This window comes from Ursus americanus, chromosome 22 (genome assembly GCF_024610735.1).
Source record: "Ursus americanus isolate L20-20 chromosome 22, mUrsAme1.1.p, whole genome shotgun sequence".
Taxonomy (NCBI): domain Eukaryota; kingdom Metazoa; phylum Chordata; class Mammalia; order Carnivora; family Ursidae; genus Ursus; species Ursus americanus.
The window spans coordinates 37269519-37290192 of NC_142148.1; the positions used below are offsets into that span (position 1 = coordinate 37269519).

The 20674-nt window shown below is 46.4% G+C and overlaps 1 protein-coding gene across 2 annotated transcripts in view; it reads left to right on the forward strand.

Annotated features, from left to right (window-relative positions):
• Window positions 1–20674, forward strand: part of ISM1 (isthmin 1) — a 75622-nt gene that overhangs the window by 29982 nt on the left and 24966 nt on the right. For both annotated transcript variants that reach the window (XM_087853755.1, XM_045809176.2), the window contains exon 2: window positions 18119–18358. In XM_087853755.1, coding sequence (XP_087709881.1) covers window positions 18131–18358 — 228 coding nt within the window. In that variant the 5' untranslated portion in view covers window positions 18119–18130. The remainder of the gene's footprint in view (window positions 1–18118; window positions 18359–20674) is intronic.

Below are 20674 nucleotides of genomic sequence, written 5' to 3' on the forward strand. Positions count from 1 at the left end.
GAGGTGCAGCAAAGTTTGGGAACCCCTGCTGGAAACTATAAACTCCATGAAGGCAAGAATGGTGTCTGTCTTCTCATCATTGTATTCCCAGAGCTTGGGATAGAGTAACCAGCTCTCAATAATTACATGTTGAGTGAGTAAAGGAGTAAAGGTCCTGAAGGTCATCTGCCCACATGCCATTCAAAATGAATCCCAGCTAATCAGATGATTTCAGCTCTTAAATATTTGAGGTGGTTTAGGATGGAGCGTGAGTTAAATTCTGGGTCTATTTTGGGGCGCCTGAGTGGCACAGAGGTTAAGCGTCTGCCTTCGGCTCAGGGCGTGATCCCGGTGTTATGGGATCAAGGCCCACATCAGGCTCCTCTGCTATGAGCCTGCTTCTTCCTCTCCCACTCCCCCTGCTTGTGTTCCCTCTCTCGCTGGCTGTCTCTATCTCTGTCAAATAAATGAATAAAATCTTTAAAAAAAAAAAATTCTGGGTCTATTTTATCCTCTCTTTCTTAAAACATCCTGAGAATGATTTTATAAGCTCTTCCTAGGTGACTTTTAATATTCATGGCATAGCAATGTCCCAACTGAGGACTACTGATTACTTTGTATTTTTCTCTAAGTCAGCAATTTATACCTGGGGTACCCTGCACCTCGGGTTTCCCGCTCCCTCCCTGTGATACCTTAATTATTCAGAGATGGATCGGCCCAGTTCTTTGCCAGCAATGAAATGCGTCTTTCACCCCCTTTAAATGCATAGTTCTTGTTCTCTTGTTCTGAAGCTGAAGGCTTCCACTTCCCACTGTGCCTTCATCCCACCTCCCCCCTCCCACAGACACCGAATCCTGGCAGTGGATAAGTCAGCTTCCATTGTAAAAATGTTTATGGAGACTGTCAGTTCTTAACCTTAAAACTGAACCATGCTGTTTGTATTTTTCCAAGTGATGGAGAGTGTGAAAGACTAATGAAAATGGAGCGTGAAGAGATCAAACATGCGTTGTGGAATCTTTGTTCAAGACCTGGGACGGGAGCAATTCCCTTGGGGAGGGGCAGGAATTCCAGGGAACTGGATCTTCTGTTAGTTGGGCTCAAGGCCTGAGATCCCGGCCAGGGAGTGTGGAACCAGCGGTGGCGTGCGGGAGGGAGGAGGGGTCATAAGATGCTGTCTTCATCTCCTGAAAAGCAAGAAACTGATTTCCTTGGTCAAAGAATAAACAGACCCACTTGTAACAAACTCTGTCTTCTGACCTGGAGCTTGCTTTCAAAAGTCAGGATGTTGAAAGTCATTTGTAAGTTGATAGAACCTGGCATGTGGGAGAAGTTTCTGTGTACTGGGTGCCTTTTCTCCAGACCGTGGGGACGGTGAGCATGTGGGCCTCTTAGGGAGTGACTACTCACGGCTTGGTTAAAAATGGATTTTTCTCTACCTAAAAACCAGTCTGTCCATCTGCAGACTCGAGGGGTGAAGGAGAGAGCCTGAGCTAAAGCCGACACATGGCATTTTCACAGAATGAGGTATAAATTTGCTGGAGGAGAGCAAAGCTCTCTGGTTGCTGCAGGAACCCTTTCCGGCCCGGGGCCTGTGGGGGTTGTCTGAAGGCAGTGTTCTCTTGGGTTGGATTCATCCACCAGGCTTCTGTTTTCTAGAAGGTCTCTCTGGAAGAATAAGGAGCAAGTGTGCAGGGGAGCTGGTGAAGGAGTGTTCCTCGGGGGTGTTTGCCTTTGGAATGGGGCACATTGGGTTTTTATGGGGACTGCTGCAGATAGACTGGGAACAGACAGATTTGCTTCTCCAACTTCGTACCTGAGTCATTCTTAAATTTCCTGGAAAATTGCAGGTTACCTGTTGGACAGTTTGGGGTGTATCTTGCTGATGGGTTTGCTGTGTGGGCAGCGAGGAGCTCTCAGGTTTGAAGAGGAGCCCTGGTAATAGGCACTTGGCATTTGGGGTGCCTGAAGGAGACTCTTGGCCTAATTCTTTCCTCTGTCTTCTGATGGATATCAGATGGATGGATACTGAGGGATAATTTCTCTTTGGCCTTCCTGAGGGCCCCCTCATGGGCCTTGTTGAATCTGCCAGCCCTCTGAGCAAGAAAAGGTTATCTAATAGCCAATCAGGGCCCAAGCCTGTCCCTCCCCCATGGACCCGTGTAGCTTAGAGAGATAGATACACAGTGAAGGGGATGTCAGTTAGAAACCCTTTGCTGCCCCATTCAGGACATTTGCTACCTAAGCGAGCAGGACAAGCCTAGAATATATTGATGCTGGGGATAAGTGGGAAGGGAGTCAAATCTTACAGTACACCTTCCACCTTCGAGGTTTCACCTTTTCACCCCGTGTATTGGTGTCTAATGTCACCTGACTCAGCAGCAGCTTCCTTCACCCAGGGACCCAGCAGGATGAGGAGCTCTGCCCTGGTTGTCCTCACTCGGGGGCTGGGGGGAGTCCCTGAGGAGTGGGTGACAGCTCAGAGGATCTCCCGAGGCGGGACTGGATGCCTCGGGGCTCATTTGCTATTCACCTGATCACTTTCTCCAGTAAAAATACACCAACCACCTGAGAGTCCTTCATTTCCTGGAAGTCTTTCCCTTTGCTAAAGTGACCATCAGAATAATAGCTCCGGAACTACAACCCAGCCACCTGTTCCTCATATTGTCCTGGTTAGAGCCAAGGATCTCAGATGTTAGCCTGCATCCGAATTACTGGTTAAAACATGAACTGCTGGGCCCCGCCTCAGAGACTGATTCTGCCCCGGGGAGCTGAAAATCAGCATTTTTCAAGTTAACAAGTAATGCTGATGCTGGGGACCACACTTTGAGGGCAAGTAGGTTAAAGTGATAACTCTGCTTATTGCCAGGTTTTCCTGAGCTTGGTGAACACGTGTATACACTTATGTATCCACACTTAGAAATATGTGTATCTGCAAAGCAGTATTATCTAGACAGACATTTGTATCGTCTTTGGAGTCTTATTTGACATTGAAGAAAAGCAAGTAGATTCCAAAATATTCAGAATCAGAACTGAATGTAAGAGAATGGGCAGAACTTGGGGTCACCTCACAAGTGGAGACCAAGCCAGGAACTGAGGCAGGGAGAACTTTCCCCCACCTCTGTCAGGGCCTCTGTTCATCCCCCACCATCCCAGGACCCTAACATGTTTTCAGGGAGGTAGGGTGATTCAGCAGGAACTGAGGCAGGGAGAACTTTCCCCCACCTCTATCAGTGCCTCTGTTCATCGCCCGCCATCCCAGGACCCTAACATGTTTTCAGGGAGGTAGGGTGATTCAGCTATGCCCACATCTATGCAGCTTTGGAATCCTGTTCATTCATCCAGCCATCTATCCTTCCATCACTTATTCAGAGGGTATTTCCAGATTTTGGGGGGAGATGGCAACTTTAAAGGGAAAGGCTAACTTTTTGGAATTCCATCGTGGAAAACTGTGGCGGACAAGAGCACAACCATGGCAACAGCCAGTTCAATAGGAAAAGCCCCAGGCTGGGAGTCGGGAATCCCATACTCTGGGCCCAGGCCAGAAGCCCGGTCATATGCCACCTCTTCCCCAGGGATCCCCGGGATCATGTTCCGTCAACACGAGGGGCCCCATCCCCAGACCCGTCTTGTGCCATGAGCTTGCCAGGCAGGTCTGGGGCCACGATTCTCAGGACAGACTATGTGTTCAGAGGAGCTTGGGGAGATAAACTGGCTTTAACATTCAAAAGACTAAAGCACTGACCACTCCCTTGTTCCTGAAGGGCAGGCATCTTTGCAGAGGCAGCTGACCGGTGGTCTAGGTTCTCTGTGTCCTGATCCTACGCCAGGGCGGTTAACATTCTTCTCTGGGGCTTCAGCCAACACAGGCTGCCATCTCCTGTGTCCACCGTCTGGCATTGACACCTTCAGCCCCTGCCGGCCCGCTGGGTTCACACTTAGGGTAAACCCCACAGCTGGACCCTTTATGAGCCGAGCGCCTTTGGTGACATTCTCCCCTCAGTTTTCGCATCCGTACAGTGGAGGTGGTGTGCTTGTACCCATCCAGTGGGGAGCTTTGGCAGGCACTGAATTGATGCACAATGACTGTTTGGACAAGACTGGCACAGAAAAGACATTTCTGAAAACGTGGCGGGTTGCAGGGGTGCTAATACCTAGGGAAGATAGGAGCTAGCCTGAGCGGGGAAACATTCAAGAGAAAAGGTAGATACCTGTGAGTACTAGAAAGACTAATGAGGAAAAGGAACAGTGAAGGGGAGAAAAGATGTGTGTTGACCACAGAGATGCTCCCCATTGGACAGGCTGGAGAATTGAGCCCCAGGGGAGTAACACTGGCAAGGCGGAGCCCCTCTTTTTTCAAAAGCTGGATTTCCTGTACCCTTTATTGTTCAGACAATAGCAGTAATACAGAAGCATGGCATCTTTAAGAAATATCCGTGATCCTGCCAACTGCCATTTCTCTATGATTCCTTCCCTGTTTTCTTTTCTTTTGGGTTTTTGGTAGCTATGTAAGCTCTGCATCTAAGTAACATACACACCGAAGGGGGCACAAATCATAGCATACAGCTCAATCGATTTTCACAAAGTGAACGTGCTGTGTGAACAGCTCCCAGACCAAGACATAGAGCGTGGTCGGTGCCCCCGAAGCCCGAGGGCTCCCTTCTGGTCACTAGCACCCCCAGGGGCACCGCTGTCCGAACTTCTAACGGCACTGGTGCGTTTTGCCTGCTCTTAAGCTTTGTGCAGATAGAATCGTATGTTTTATGTTCTTTGGTATCTGACTTCCTTTGTTCACTGTCATGTTTGTGAGTCATTGATGCTCTCGGGTGTGGCTGTACTTTGTTCATTCTCCTTGCTCCGCAGTGTTCCGTTCTGTCACTGTTTTATGCCTGCCTTTAACTTACATTTTCTACTGTGGATGGCCCGCCGTTGGGCCCCTGCCACTTTCAAAGTTCACCCCAAACGTTTAGCAGCCATGAGGAAGAATGTGATGGCACCAAATGCTAATATCCAAAGCAACGCATGTTTGAGGGTGGGCTCTTTTGACCTATTTCGTCTGTTCTTTGCCTCCTCTGGCCCCCTGAATAGCTGTCACAATGTTTGCATGAAGTACTATGCGCATTCCATTCTCTCTTTTTTTTTAGAGAGAGAGGGAAGGGGGAGGGGCAGTGGGAAAGGGAGAGAATCTTAAGCAGACCCCCACTGAGCACAAGGCCTGATGTGGGGGGCCAGTCCCAGGACCCTGAGATGGTGACCTGAGCCAAAACTGAGAGTCGGAAGCTTAACCACCTGAGCCACCCAGGCACCCCCATGTGCTATTCCACTCTCACTTCTCCTCTCTCTCTCTATATATACACATATATATGGATAGATAAAATTTTTATTTACGAATATATATATTTAAATATAAACTTTGTTTAGTAGGGGGAGTCCTGGACTCATTTTCCGAGGAAAACTTATACTAGTCCATTCGTTCTCAACTTGTGCCATGTGACTTTATTTGTTTATTTATTTATAAAGATAAATTATATATAATATATATTATGTTTAGAAATACAAGTTATATAATATATATTTATAAATATATATTACACATGTGTTAATCTATAAAATCAGACTGCCCAAATCAAGACGCATTGGGCTAGTATGAATTTTCCTAAGGAAAGGAGCCCAGGACTCCCCCACCAAACAAAGCGGGGGAGCAGAGTTGAGGATGAAATCAGCAGTGTGCTGCAGGTCAGTGTTCTTGAGCCAGCCCCCTTGGAACTGCTACCCCTCGTTACCCGTGGACAGGAGCCGCAGCCGGGGGAGATGGGGACTTCAAAGGGCTGCAGACCTCTTCGCCTCAAAAGCACTTCCAGAGAGGAGTTAGAGGACAGCAGGGCACAGTGGGAGGAACAGGGCCGTGGAGGCTACTTAGCAGCTAGGGACCTCTCTGACTCACCTTCCTCACCCCCGGAACAGGGGTACTCATGGCTACCTCAAATGGATGTTGTGAAGGTTCAATTAAACGTCCAGTGCCTGGCACGAGTGATCACGCAGTTTTCCCAGACATGTCCTGTGTGCCCTGTATCTTCTCTTTCTGTCTCTAGACCCAGCGTTTGCCCTTCTCCATCCTAACTTAGGCCTCGGGTACTGATCTGTGTGTATTACATCAACAGGCTCCCTTGCACTGGGGAAGAGGAGAGGGAGGGGGCAGTATTGCTTCGGGTAATGGTAACCTCTCCCTTTCCTTGCCTCTTCGGGCCGGGGGCCGTACGACCGCCCTGGCTTTACTGGCCCTGGGGACTGCAGTATCACTGGTGGTTTCCAATGTCTTTGATCAGACATCTATAAATTGTTCCTTTATTAAGCTCCCCCTGGCCACCCAGTACCTCAGTACTATCCTCTTCCTGCCCAGATTCAGACTGATACACCCTAATACCGTGGTGTTTATACTGGGGAGAGTAGTAAACCCGTAAGCATGTTGTCTGTTGCAAACCATCCCCCCCCCAACAGCTTCATGACTACCCCCCGAGAGAAAGCTTCTGAGAACCTTGCTGTCCTCTTTTCCTGAACCTCACCTCACTGAATGAATTCTATTGGGAGAATTATCTTTGTCAAAAACAACATTGGGGGTTGCTTTGTTTCTCTAGGGTCAGGGTAGGAAATTGTATGGGTGCAGAGAGGTAATAAAGTGGTTGAAAGTCGTGTGGGTGTCTTCTGCCCTCCCTCCACAGCTCTTTGTCTGAGGAGAAATCCCAAGAGAAGTCCTGTTCACAAACTGTGCTTCTCTACACTTGTTTCAGCTTGCTGCTGCTTGGGACCTGTATGCAGATAGGGGTCTTTTAGAGAAAATAAAAGAACATACTATGGTGATGTCGAAGAGTCAATAATGCTGACTTGAAGTCATTAGTAAGAGTCTGGATCATTTTGCTTCCTTACACTGAAGGCTTCCACTCCTAGGGAATTTCTCACTTCTACCTTTGCATCTTTGTGTGTAAGCATTTCTTCACTTCCCCAGTGGAGTCTGAAGTCCTTGAAGAAAAAAAGACTGTCCAAATATGGTTTTCATAATGTTAAAAACCTAAGTCTGTACAAATATGAAAGGAATACATATCAAAAATTAATTTAATTAATGAGGGAACTAAGATGCTAATGCCAGGTCAGAGGACTTGAGGAACACATATTTAAAACATCCCTTAAGAAAATCATAAGGACGTAAATTTGTAAGTTAGAAATAAAACTAGTTAATGTCCTATAGGGCAATAAAACAGTAAGCTTTCAGTTATTGTTTCTTTTCTCTCTTTTTTTGCTGGTTTTATTGATACACAATTGCCATGTAACGTTGCATAACTTTAAAGTGCACAACATAATGATTTGATATATGTATATATTGTGAAACGATCACCGCAATAAGTTTGGTTAATATCCATCACCTGACACAGTTACAATTTTTTTCTTATGATGAGAATTTTTAATAAATTATTTCTACCAGGCCAAAAAAAAACAAAAACCAAAAAACAAAAAAACCAAAACAAAACACTACTTGTATTTCTACAGGATGAAAAGGTACAAGTTAGCATGTAACTTCCAGTCTGGGCCCTAATCAGTAGTAAATCGTCGGTGAAACACGGCTACGTTCTCCTAGAGAATTAGATCATCTTGAACAGGTCTGTTGTACTGCGCCCTGGTATGAACTAAGAGACCTGCAGACATCCTCCCGCTTTATTTCCAAGCTTTGGATCATTTGTCCTTCACAGGCGATGTGCCATTGATCTGTCTCACCCCCCGCAGAGCCCCCGGCACAAAGTAGGTGCCCAGGAAGTGTTTGTTGAGTGAATCCACGAAAGGAACAAACACCCCATTTATAGAGAAAGGTTAGCCAAGCTAAGCCGAGGGACCGCGATTGCCTGGTCTGCCAGCTTTCCACGTGGGGATCAAACAGTTTCCCTGGGAGAACAGACCAGCAGTCCAAATAAGAACAACCTGTAGGGGCAGGTGGGAAAGGGAGCCAGTCCCGGGGGCGCACAGCTTTCTCTGCACCTCGGGCTGCAGTTGGGCTGTGATAGCTCTATAATTGTTTTATAGTGTCAGTAGGGGTTCCCTAATAAATGGGCATTTGCTAGTTTCTGGCAGCCCACAGAGCTGTACAGGTGCGTCATGAAAGTGAGAAGGGAGAACTGTTAAATCTCAGGTCCGAATCTTTGAAAAACTGGCAAAAGCTGCACACGTAATTGACGGAAGCAGTAGGCGGGGGGCTGATTGCAACAGATTTCACCCAGCGTGGCTGTTAGCAGGTGGAGAAGGTGAAGGTGTTCTAGAAACTGAAGATAGTAGTGACATGTTAGATGTTTAGAACCATGTTTAGATGTTTTTTGTTTCATCTGCCCACCTTCAATCTGATGTTTTCAAGCATTTGGGGTTACATTTTTTTTTTGCATTGTTGGAAAATATTGTTCTCTGGGACTAGTGTCTCTTGAGGACTCCATTCCTAGGATGTCAGAAATGGATAGATGGAGGGGTTTTTTTTTGCAGTTCCCACCCCACCTCACCATGCCCATTTTACAGAAGAAATAACTGAGGCCCTGACTTATTTAGCTTTTGCTGTATAACAAGCCACCCTGAATTCATTAGCTTAAAACTACAAACATTGATTCTTTTTCATGAGTCTGTGGGTCAGCTCAGTGGCTTTTCTAGTCTGGGTTGACTCAGCTAAGTCTGGATGATCTAGGATGGTCTCCAGCAGATTAACCCAGGCCTCTTCACACAGTGGTCTTGGGCTTACAAAGAGCAACAAAAATAGACAAGCCCCACTACACAAGGACTTTTCATTGGCCAAAGTAAATCACGTGGCCAAGCACGACCACAGTGTGGGAAGCAGCTACCCAAGGCATGGATATTAAGAGAGTATTTGTAGACATTTTTGCAAATCACAGGCACAAAGGGACAGTAACCTGCCTAAGCTTACAAAACTAGAGAAGGGCAATGCTAGGACATAGAACCAGGCCTTGTACCTCCTGGCCCAGGGCCCTTCCACAACACCATGAACCCTTTTCCAGGATTTCGAGGTAAAGGTCCAATTTCCTTTAAAACTTCTTTTAGACGTACTTGGAGCAGAGATTTATGGTACGGTTCAGCGAAGGGTCTTGACTTTGGGTGTTGAAAGAAATCCATCTTCTTGGTTAAATAATAATCTGGGCAAGGGTCCCCAGGGTCACTCCCCCCCAGGCCAGCCTCTGAACTCTGCCATCTAATGTTCTTTGGTTCTGCCTCTCAACAGCAGAACACCAGCCTTGACCTGGGCCTTGGAAGCTCCCCATTCCATGTGTCTCCTTGTCCTGTTTGACACCCTCCTGCTCTGGTCAAGGGACAGCTTAGATATTTGGGCCACGTAGGCACGTTAATACTTTGGTACCTCTTCAAATAACTTGGTACCTGGAAGATGGGTCCTGGACAGTTTCCACTCTGTTTTCTTTGCTACAAATGGAGAAAGCACGACTTGAAAAACCCTCAGTAATCCAGATTCATGAAATATGTGATCAAAATTTGACATGGAGGGGAGGCTAAGCCCCAAGTGGCCCAAGGGCCCCCTGGTGGCCACCCTTGGCCTGTTCTCTACAGCCCTGAGAAGGTTAGCTCTGCCCTCAAATTCGGACACCCTTCTCAGCAGACAAAACCTCCCCTTAGCTTACTCTTGAGGAGGGTTTGTCTCACACCAAAAGGGACTCATCAAAGTGTGCCTTCTAGGCAGGTCCACCGTTCCCTCTGAGAAAGGTTCTGGAAAATACAATTTCTCCATCCCCTTACATTTGCGGAGATGTTTTATACGATGGGTGAATGTTTCTTTTGGCCAAATTGGCTTCTGACCCTTGAGCTCTACTTCTTACATGTTTTCTTAGGCTTGAAAGAATAATTTGTGTTTCACTTCTTTTTCTTTCTTTTTTTAAGATTTTATTTATTTATTTGACAGAGAGGGACAGCCAGCGAGAGAGGGAACACAAGCAGGGGGAGTGGGAGAGGAAGAAGCAGGCTCCCAGCAGAGGAGCCTGATGCGGGCGTCGATCCCAGAACGCTGGGATCACGCCCTGAGCCAAAGGCAGATGCTTAACGACTGAGCCACCCAGGCGCCCCTGTGTTTCACTTCTATTCATTCTTTAGCCTCACAGGACATAAAGGAAATGGGTCCTGGACAGTTCCTACTCTGTTTTCTTGGCCAGCAGTGGAGAAAGCACAACTTGAAAAATCACAAATAACACACACGTTTCCAAGATCAAAGCTGTTTATACAAGTATCAGAGACAACCAGTAAGGCGTTGACTTCCATTTTGTCAGCCAGCCCCGAGAGCCTTCCATTAAGGAAGAAGCACAGGGGTGGGTGGCCCACTGTAGTGGCCCTTTCCCCCGTGGAACCAGCTCCCGGCTCAAATGCAACTCGTTGACCATTCTTCATGTCTTCTAAAGCCTCGCCTGGGATCATCAGCAGGGTCATTCCCAAGCCCTAGAATAAACATTCTTGCGATACATTCTGCCACTGTAATGTAAGATTCCTCAGCCATTAGTCAGGCTTTCAACCGAAGGCTCCATTCCCAACCGAGATGCCCCACTCCTACATTCTTGAACATGACGTGCCCGTGTCACTGGCTCCCAGGGTCATCGTCAGGCTGCTACAGCAAAGACTGCAGCATATTTCTGGCCATTTCCCCTCTGCCAGGAAGTTGCCTTTTCATGCTTGCTGTTAGATAAAGCCACTGATATTGCCTCTGCTCCTGCTGCCTGAAGGGGAGCGATTCCCATCACAGCCGAACAGAGAGAGAGCAGAAGGTGGCCAGCCTTGTCGTCTGCGTCTTCACCAGTGCGGGGATGCCCCCGCAGGCCCTGCTTACTTCTCTCCGACACTTCGTGGAACAAGCCTCCACCACCCCCTGCTGCCACTGCTATCATGGTCTCGACCCTGCCTGCTGGAGCCCTAAGAGCAAGTGCACCCCCCCGAGAAAACTGACTTTACTGCCTGAAACTCATTTTGTTTATTCTGGTTTTCCCTTCCTAGAAGCGCTTGCTCCCCAATCATGTGTAAAGATAATCAGGGTGCCCTTTTATTCTTTTATCTCCCCAAAAGGGGAAATTTTGCTCTTCCCTTTGAAATACCACCAGTGGCATTCTTGAACTTATTTTTAGATGTGTGGAAGTGTTCCAGACAAAAATCGATGCCTTGCACAGATAAAGCTCGGAGTGTGTTTATCGTGGGTAGAAGAAAAACGGAGTGTTTTAATGTGAAAGGAGCATGGCCATATGCCTGGGTGCAGCATGGCTTCCTTTAATCTGGAAAAAGGAAACAAGCATTGTCGATAATAATATGCAGATGTCCAGCCCCAAATGAGGACATATTGCTAATTAGCTATATTGTTAGTATGTTTTAAGGAGAGAGGCTGCAGTGACGTTAATTATAATCTCTGTTGTTTGTTGTTCAAAGTCTATGAGACCAAAAGCATTGCTAATAATATCTTCTTTAATATCTTCAATAGATGATGCCTAGATTGTTTTTTTCTTTAGAATCCCACATAAAAGCCACATTAGGGGTAATGAGGCCTGTAGCCTGAGCCTAATTAAAATGAAATCTAACTAGGCCCGTAGCCATCATTATCATCAACTAGTACTTATTGGGTGCCCCCTGAGCTTGTGGAATTGGAGGGTGTGGGCTTTGAGATTGTAGATATGCCTGCGCTTTGCCCTCCAGAAATTTGCCATCCCCTCTGCCTCCAAGAAGTCTGCCTAGTTGTGTTAATCTGGGAATAGTTACCACAGCCTTTTAAAGGAAAAAAAAAAAAAAAGCACTAAAACTCTCCTAGCCAGCCATCAATTTGTGCCTCTCCTGGAGGTTCTGGAAATGGTCAGATAAGCTTCTCCCCTCCCATCCCCCCCACCCCCACATACCAGCCTTTGGTAGATGTTGGCAGAATAGGGCAGGTGCCTATTTGCAGACTGGGACGATGATGCTTAGCGTGCTTAGCACGCTTTTCCCAAAGGCGGACCCGTCACCCATTTCCATACCTTGATTGCCTCCCCTTGAGCTGATCACCTCGTTTGCCCTATGCCCCTCCAAAAAACCCTCTTCTTCTCCCTCAGCCTGTGCCAAATGGCCAGCTGGGAACTCTGAACATCGTGACCATTTTGACCTCGATGTGGCTGTGGCAACCCTCGTTGGTCACGAGGATGGCCCAAATGAGCAGCTCCCGCCATGCAGTGGCTGGAGGCAGTGGCTGGGCCAGTGATGTCGTGGGAAGAAAGGACGCAAATGATAAAGCATCTGGGCTTATCATCTTAGAAACTGCCCCCAGTCTACACATGAGAGACATTTTTCTTCTCTGTTCATCTTGGTAGAGTTTTCCCAGGGGCATTCAGGACCAGCTGCTGAGAGCTGGGAGGAGGGAAGAGATCCCAGCACCACATAGCTTCAGAAGCCTCCAAATGACCCAGAAAATGCCACCAGGGAAGTGATGGCCTGGTGGAAAATCACAACACTATGACCGAAAGCTTTCAGACCAAAGGCTAATGGGTTGAGATCTCTGTGCTGGGCCTGACGTTTATATTCTTTAATTCCATGATGTCTTACTAAGACCAAAGAGAGGCCCCACTCCATTCCAGCTTGGATGCCCTTTGGGTCTCTATGCCAGGCCCTGCCAAGCCCTGGGGAGTCTGTACCCATATGCTTGGCAGGACTGCAGTGTCCACTGGCCCACCTCCCCCTCTGCTCTGTTCTCTGCACCTGCTTCACTCATTTCTCTTTTGCTTGCCTCTATGGTCTCGACTCAAACATTATTTCTTCAGGCAAACCTTTCTCTATTTTTAACACCAATGTTCCAAGTAAGGAGTTTTATAATTCCTACCTCAAATGGTGACAATCGTTTTTCATACTTTCTCTCTTTTGTGAATATCATCATAAGTTCATGGATTTGCATGGATTCTATGTGCAGTGGTCAACTACAAACTTGTTTTGACACCCACATTGTGTAATCTTAGTGCAGTGAGGACCTTTCAGGCTGGTTCTTGCATTCTTTTGAGAGGACACCATTAACCGCTAAAAGCTTCCTCAATTTCTGGCACATCTAAGTATCCCAAACTCACCTATACTTCCCAGCCTAAGCTCTGGAATCAGCCGGCTATTTGTCCAGGGAGCTCTGGTTTCCTATAATGAGGGCGAACTCCTTGAAATGTAATGATAATATTTTAAGAGAAGTTAAAGGAAATATTACATTACACAGTGAGTAATACATTTGAGAAATGTAATATATAGACGCTGACACAGTGAGAAGACTCTGTAAAAGTACAGCGAAGGGCATAGATGGCAGAGCTGTTATCTGTAGCCCGGTTGCCACTGTGAAGCTCACCGTGATGACTCACTAATGTCGGTACCTCTCTCTGCTGCCATTGTGTTCATTGCACAGAACAGAGCCCCCAGCTTTGAGTCCCTTAACTGAACAGGGCTTGTCCCTTTCCACTGGTAGTCACAGCTCTAATGTTAGAATCACAACAGGGAACGTTGCTACTGGTGCTGCAGCATTGTCAATGTTAACATTAATGCTCGGGGTTATGGTGAAAGAGGTTCAGAGGTCACCAGTCCAGGACTCCTATGATGGCTCTACCATGCCGTCTGGGACCCAGGCTCCCCTAGCTTTCCTTTCAGCCATCTTTAGAGACTAGCCTTCAACCTCATGCCTGCCAGCAGACTCGTTTCACTTGAAGCACTTGTATGTGCATTCCAGGTAGGAGAAAGTCGAAGAGAGAGAAAAGCAAGAGGTATACTGCCTCCCACTCAGCAATCTCATTGGGCACCTTCCATGTACTCTCATTGGGTGGAGCTGCATCACATGGTCGCTCCTAGCTGCAGTGGATGCTGGGAAATGTAGTTTTAGCCAGGTACATTGCCAGCTGAAAGGAACACTGAGTAAAAATAAATAAATAGAATAGGGGAATAGAATTGGGGAGGCAATTGCAATATCTGCCACAATACTGCCATCTAAGGGTCCCATTTTATTATTTTATCATTGTTGTGAACATTTTATTATTACTTTTTTTTTCATTTTAGATAAGAATAGTGGTAAAATCACGGAGGGACAGGACAGACTTTATGCACAAAGATGGGGAGCGTCGAGCAGTAGCTATACGATTTGGCCACCGTAGATCGCCTGCCTCAGCTGTTGAGCAGTGCGTGTGTATAAACCACATAACAGCGTTAGCGCCTCTGTTCCTCTTTTTATTGGTAATCCCAGCTCCAGAGAGAGCAGTGCGACCGGAGCTGCGGCACTGATTGAAGATCAGCTCAAAGACACGTTGTGGGTAGAGATGTTTTCTCAAACTGACCCGACCTCCTCATGTCATGTGAATGGAGGCAAAATGAATCCTGCAGCACCTCAGAAAGTATGGTGACGTTTCCTTTCTTCAGCGCCTGGACTTTCTCAAGATAATGCCTTTAAAAAAGGGCGTTTCCTTTCCAAATGAAACACAAATTATTTGAAATCTTCATTTTGTGGTCCACCCTTCCTGAGAATCTTCACTCTGCTAGCATAACTTAAGTAAGACACTCAGCGGGTGAGCCCATTGATACAGATTGAGTGACGGCCATCAACCAATACAGGGGCGGGGGGGGGGGGCGGGCGGGGAGGGCTCTGCAAGGAAGATGTTCAGTGTGTTCCAAAGAAAAGATGAAGAAAAAGCTTTCTCCTGCATCGTTGGCGGGTCCTGTCTGCTCCCTCCCACCCCAGATGTAAAATTGAGATTTTCAAAATAATGGCTACTCCTGAATCTTGTTACTGATTGAATAAAGTAGAGTTTCATTTTATATGAAGCATTGTAAGACATCCTTCTCCTATCCTAAGGCTTCCAGTTTCTGGAAATTTGGGGCCATGCCATTGCAGGGAACCAAGGTTTCCAGTTAAATATGTTTTGATAAAGATGCAAGAGGAATTCGGATATTCAGAGGTTGTGATTAGTGTTTCTTTATTACTTCCCATCTTCCAAATGCTTTATGAACACTAAGCTTGTTTGGGGCATGGGGGGGGGGTTGGGAAAAGATGGAGAAATGCCACAATTGTGTGCAGAACTCAAGCCAAAACACACTTTAGCCCCAGTCTGTTCCCAGCAGAGGAGCTTGTGGCTGGAGCTGACCAGCCGGTTGCCCTAACTCTACACTTCTCTCTCTCTCTCTCTCTCTCTCTCTCTCTCTCTCTCTCTTTTTCATGTGTAGACACAACCCAAGTGAGTTGTCTTGACCATCCTGCTGGGACAGCATGGGACTCTCCTTATTATCTGCTGTTTTACATGGAGGATTGTGGAGCCACAAAGAGTTTAATGAGTTTTCTTGGTTCATGGCTAAGCCAGGATCCCTCTGTAGTGGTGTATTTCCTACCAAGATATTCCAGAGTCAGACCAAGAAACCAATCAGATTCAATTCTTGGTTTTTCAGCCATCTAAACAAAATGCCAAACAGCATTTCCTCTCTTCTCCCAAAACGTGCGTTTTAAGAGTAGACGTGTACTTCATCACAGGGTAAAGAAAGGAGAGCTCCAATTTTAACCCAGTTAAGCAGTGTGTCCCAGTGACTACAATGAAGTTAGGGCTGGATTCTCAGGCAACCCCTGAAGCAATTGGCAAGCAAGCCTTGGTCCCCTTCTGAGAGTTATCCTTACAAATCCTCTGCAAGAAATTCTCCATGAGAATCCAACTGTGCTCACTAACACTGTAGGAGAAGTTTTAGGGTTGGGGATCCAGGAAGAAGAACAAGAGAACAATTGCCTTCAGTCATCTCCCCTTGGACTCTGATAAAGAGAACCCTTATGTTGAGGGAAGACTTAGCATGTTCCTCTCTCTCTGTCTCTCCTTCCCCGGCTCTCCTCCCCTCCCCGCCCCCTCTCTCCATGTGCTGGGCTCAGTCTCAGCATAATATATTTGGCCCTCATTGCATTGAGCAATGCCTGGGAATGCCGGGCAATTCCCTTTGCAAGGATGTGCCAGGAGACAAAACCATGGCAGAGAGGTGGCTGGAAAGGTGAACAAAGACACTGCCTTTGGCCACATTTCTTGAACAAAAAGGGAGGGCAAGCAAAAACACGATGAGGAGCAGCCAGCTTCTCCCTACTGTGTAGCTCTCTAACTGCATGTTTTAAAGAGGAGAGAGCAGATGGGCTATCTCTGTCTTGCATTTGCAGGAAAGGGCGCCCCAGCCTATTGCCGGAATCGCTGCCTGGGGAAGGGTCGGTGTGCAGCCTGGTGGTCCCTTGCCCTCTTGGCATGTTCACCAAGGTGGTCTCTGCACCGGCACCTTTATTCCTCAGCTCCATTTCTGTTTAAAGGATATAGGAAAGATCTATGCCCTCTGATTAGCTCTCTAAGAAGATATTTATCTGGTACATGTGTTTCATCCTCTAGCTGTTCTTGACCTCTGGAACTCAGAGTTTGGAGTGTTTTGATACCAGATGTAACCCTTTGGCTGGGTCAAAGGCACCGCAGTGGGGGCAGGGAGTGCGTGTGGAGACAGCGTGCTAGAATATACACTCCAAAACCCCAAAACATGCCCAAGAATAACAAGAGCATTAACCACTGACCCAAACGCTGGTGAAATTCTATCTCTACATCTCCCTTCACCAGTAAACATGAGAATGCCATCCCTGAAGGGATGGAGGAAACCTCCAATGAGAGGTCCAGGGAGAACAAGAGGAGGAGAAGGCTGGTTTGGGAAAGAAGTCCAACAACTTCTACACTCTTCAATCACTACAAAAATTTTCCCGAAGTGACAACTAAATACATTTTTTACTAGCTGGGAAAAACCACAGAGTTGTACTTTTCTTTTCAGAATAAAGGAATTAAATTTCAAAATGCCTTCTTGTCACTTTTTCTTTGGCTATCCCCATCTTTTCCTCCTCATCACATACTGTCTTCCCTCCTTCGCTCCATACCAGCCTCACTGGTTTTCTTTCTGTCCCACAAAGGGGTCCAGTTCATCCCCAGCTCAGCACTGTCTTACTTGCTGTTTCCTCTGTGAGAATGTTCCTCCTCCAGATTGTAGCAGGTGTTTGGGTCTTGCCTTCCCAAAGAAGTTTTCCCCAGTGACCTGTCTGATGTTGTCCCTGGCCACTCTCCATCATGTTCTTCTTTCTTCTTACCAGTCACCACTTTCTGATCTGATTTTATTTGTCGTATTTATTATTTCACTCTCTCAGTTAGTTGTACACAGTAAGAGAATAGGGCCCAGATCTTTTTCATGGCTCTACCTCCTGTGCCTAGAATGTGGTTGATGCTTGTTGACTGGATGGATGGATGGTGGATGGATGGATGGATGGACGGATGGTGGATGGAGAGATGGATAGATGGATAGATGGATGGATGGGTGGATGGAGAGATGGATGGATGGATGGTTGGATGGATGGAGAGATGGATGGATGGATGGATGGATGGATGGATGGATGGATGGATGGATGGTGGATGGATGGTGGATGGATGGATGGATGGATGGTGGATGGAGAGATGGAGAGATGGAGAGATGGATGGATGGGTGGATGGAAAGATGGATAGATGGAAAGATGGATAGATGGGTGGATGGAGAGATGGATGGATGGATGGATGGTTGGATGGATGGAGAGATGGATGGATGGATATAGTCAAGATTTGGCTCAAGTTTTTTATCCAGTTTGGTCAGATCTTTTGTTCCATGGTCTGCACCAAAGAAATAAGTTCTGGACATGGGAGCTGTAACTAAGGCCAGGGTGATTAATTAATTGAAGCTCTGAAAAGGAAACCATCATTTGATTCCAGTTCTGAATGAACACCTATTCTCCTTCAAAATAACACTTCTGTGTTGATGTACTTCAATGTTTAATAAATACCTTATTTATTTATTATACCTATATATTATTATACCTATATGCATAACACCTTAGCCCTCAGAAAATTCCCAAGTGGCAAGCTGGGGAAAGTTTCCTGATGGTTTGGCTTTTTGAAGATGGAGTAACTAAACCAACGGGAGTGAAGCTGACTTGGGAATACCATCCTGGTTTAATTCCAGCCACTAGAATTGTCTTTGCTCTTGAGTTTAATGGACTGCTAAGGGTGGTATTTTCAAATCACGTGCTTCCTATTTATTTGTTCGTTTGCTTGTTTGTTTGTTTTAGAATACCCTCCACATGGAAAGTGACTCTACAGCAGAAACGAGCTTTCCTTTCTCCAAAGAAGCAGCAGGGGAACATCTGGACCACCAGGCTGCACACCAACCCTTCCCCAGACAGCGATTCCGGCAAGAGCCTGGGCACCCTTCCCTGCAAAGAGACGGCCCCAGATCCTTTCTGCTTGATCTACCAAACTTTCCAGATCTTTCCAAAGCTGACATCAATGGGCAGAATCCAAATATCCAGGTAACGCTTGAGAGTTGACAGGTGGAAGAAAATGAAACACTCTATCTCTTTGTGTCCTGATCTGATTCCAAAGCAACTACTGCCTTATCTCACTTTCTTTCTTAACCCCTCATGAATCTGGTTTATGATCGTATTATCTCTGTAAGAGCAGTGCTGTATTACATCTCTGTGACACCCTTGATTGGAACATGCACCATTATTTTATGCACCACTAAAGAAAGAAAACACTGATAATTAAAGTATGACACACCAATGATTACAATACATCCTGCTTTCAGAGATGTAAAAATGTAAAAACAAAATGAATGTATATGCCCTGAAATTGATAAAATATGGTAGCTGTAGGAAAGGGCCAATTTAACATGGAAGTACACTCAGCAGAGCATGGTACGATTTCAAAGGTACTCGGGAAGTCATGCTCTCAAATACCTCTTAGCTTGCCCTGGATACCAGCAACTCCTTCAGGAGGTGACAACACTTCAGTTGCTCTAAAATGTAAATGAATGATTCAAAAAGTTGGATGAGAGGAAGGGAGTGAGAACAAAAGTAGCTAGGGGAGACGTGAATCTGTACCGCTAAGATGGCCTAGGATGAAGCTGAGGGAAATGGGAGGTTAGGGAAAAGGGTACCTGGGATTAAAAATAACAGCCCTCATCTATGCTGAAATAGACATGCTTTACAAAGCAAACATTGATCTGATTTGACTCTCCCAGCACCCTCATGAAGGAGATGAAGCACACGTCATTCCTCCATTATCAGGAAAGCCACAGGGACTCAGGAAGTTCCTATTTGGTTTGCCCAAGGTTACATGCTAGTAAATGGTGGTTGGAGCTCAAATCTAGGCTCCTGGGCTCCTGAGAATACTCACCCTACCAATCCATGTTTCAGAGGCAAACTCCTGATTTTGAATTTTGCTGGTACTTCCCTCTGTGTCTTCCCAGAGATGGGGTCCATGATAGCCAAGGAAGGGGACTAGTCAACGAGGCAGCCTCATGCCTGTTGTAGCTCCTGTCCTCATTTGCCTGCTTCCGTACTCTTGAGTTTGTTCTCATTCTTTTCATTTGGGGAAGGGCAGCATTGTCTTATTCTTCCTCTCTGCTTCTAATTCCAATCAGCTTACATGGCCGAAAGTTCCTGAACCTGACCTCGGAGCAGTTGATCCTTAATTAAGTTAACTGTCCCTCTCTCAAGACTAACATTCTCGGCATGACACCATTTTAGGTCAGATTTCCTTGGTCAGAGTTGTTCTGCTCCTCACACCAGTGTCATAGTGGCTAACAGATGTCACTGAGAATACACCCCAATTAGAATGTTGACCAGCCCCTACTGTGTATAAAATGCTGTGTTAGGGTTATGGGAATGTAGGAAATGTATGACCTTCCCTGTCCAGGAAATGACGTAGGTATGAAGGTCCCGGCTACCGCCCAAGACAGTGCCAAAGGGAACATGGAGACAGAGGAGGAAAAAACGTTATGTTCCACTGTGAACAGGTCTGAACAGATGGGAAGAAGTAAGGTAGGATAAGGTTGAGGGTCTAGAAATGAAAAATGTTTCAGAGGTCACTCTTTGACGACCCATGCCCAGAAATCACTGCATGCACCTGTTCCCATCTCCAGTGAGTCTTGTATTGTTCTAATTGATTAATTGGAAAAACAGGCCTTTTGCTCCACTATTCTCTCTCCAGGAAGTGGTTACATGGCTCTCTGCTAAAGAACAAAGGATCCACTTGGGGGAGGGGCAGATTGGCAAAAAAAAAAAAAAGGTGCAGACATTTCCTTGATGTTACTTGACAATGCTCCCCATTGGGCCTTTACCTATAGGAAGTAATTTTTTCCCCTTGTTTATAGATTTTATGGTTTCAGGATCAGACCACCTTCACTCCAAGGGAGCTTAGGCCATGCCCAAAACAATTTTAGGCTTGCTGTGGCTCACATTTTTCCCCCACAAGTGGGAAATGTCACTGTGGGGTTTAATGCTGAAGATTGAGCTATTCATGTAATAAATTTAAGAATTTCTTATCTAAAGTTACAAGAAAATGCCTGGATGCAGGGACACTGAAGGTTCGGGGAGAGTGTCCTCTCACTGGAAAGTTACTACGTACCTAAGAACCAGACCTGGAGCAGAATTTCTCAGGATCCCCTGTCTCTCTCCTAGATGAATCCGTAAGTCTAGGAGTCCCCAGACCTCACTTGGGCCTTTTTAAAACATGAACCTAGGGGCACCTGGGTGGCACAGTGGTTAAGCGTCTGCCTTCGGCTCAGGGCGTGATCCCGGCGTTACGGGATCGAGCCCCACATCAGGCTCCTCCACTGGGAG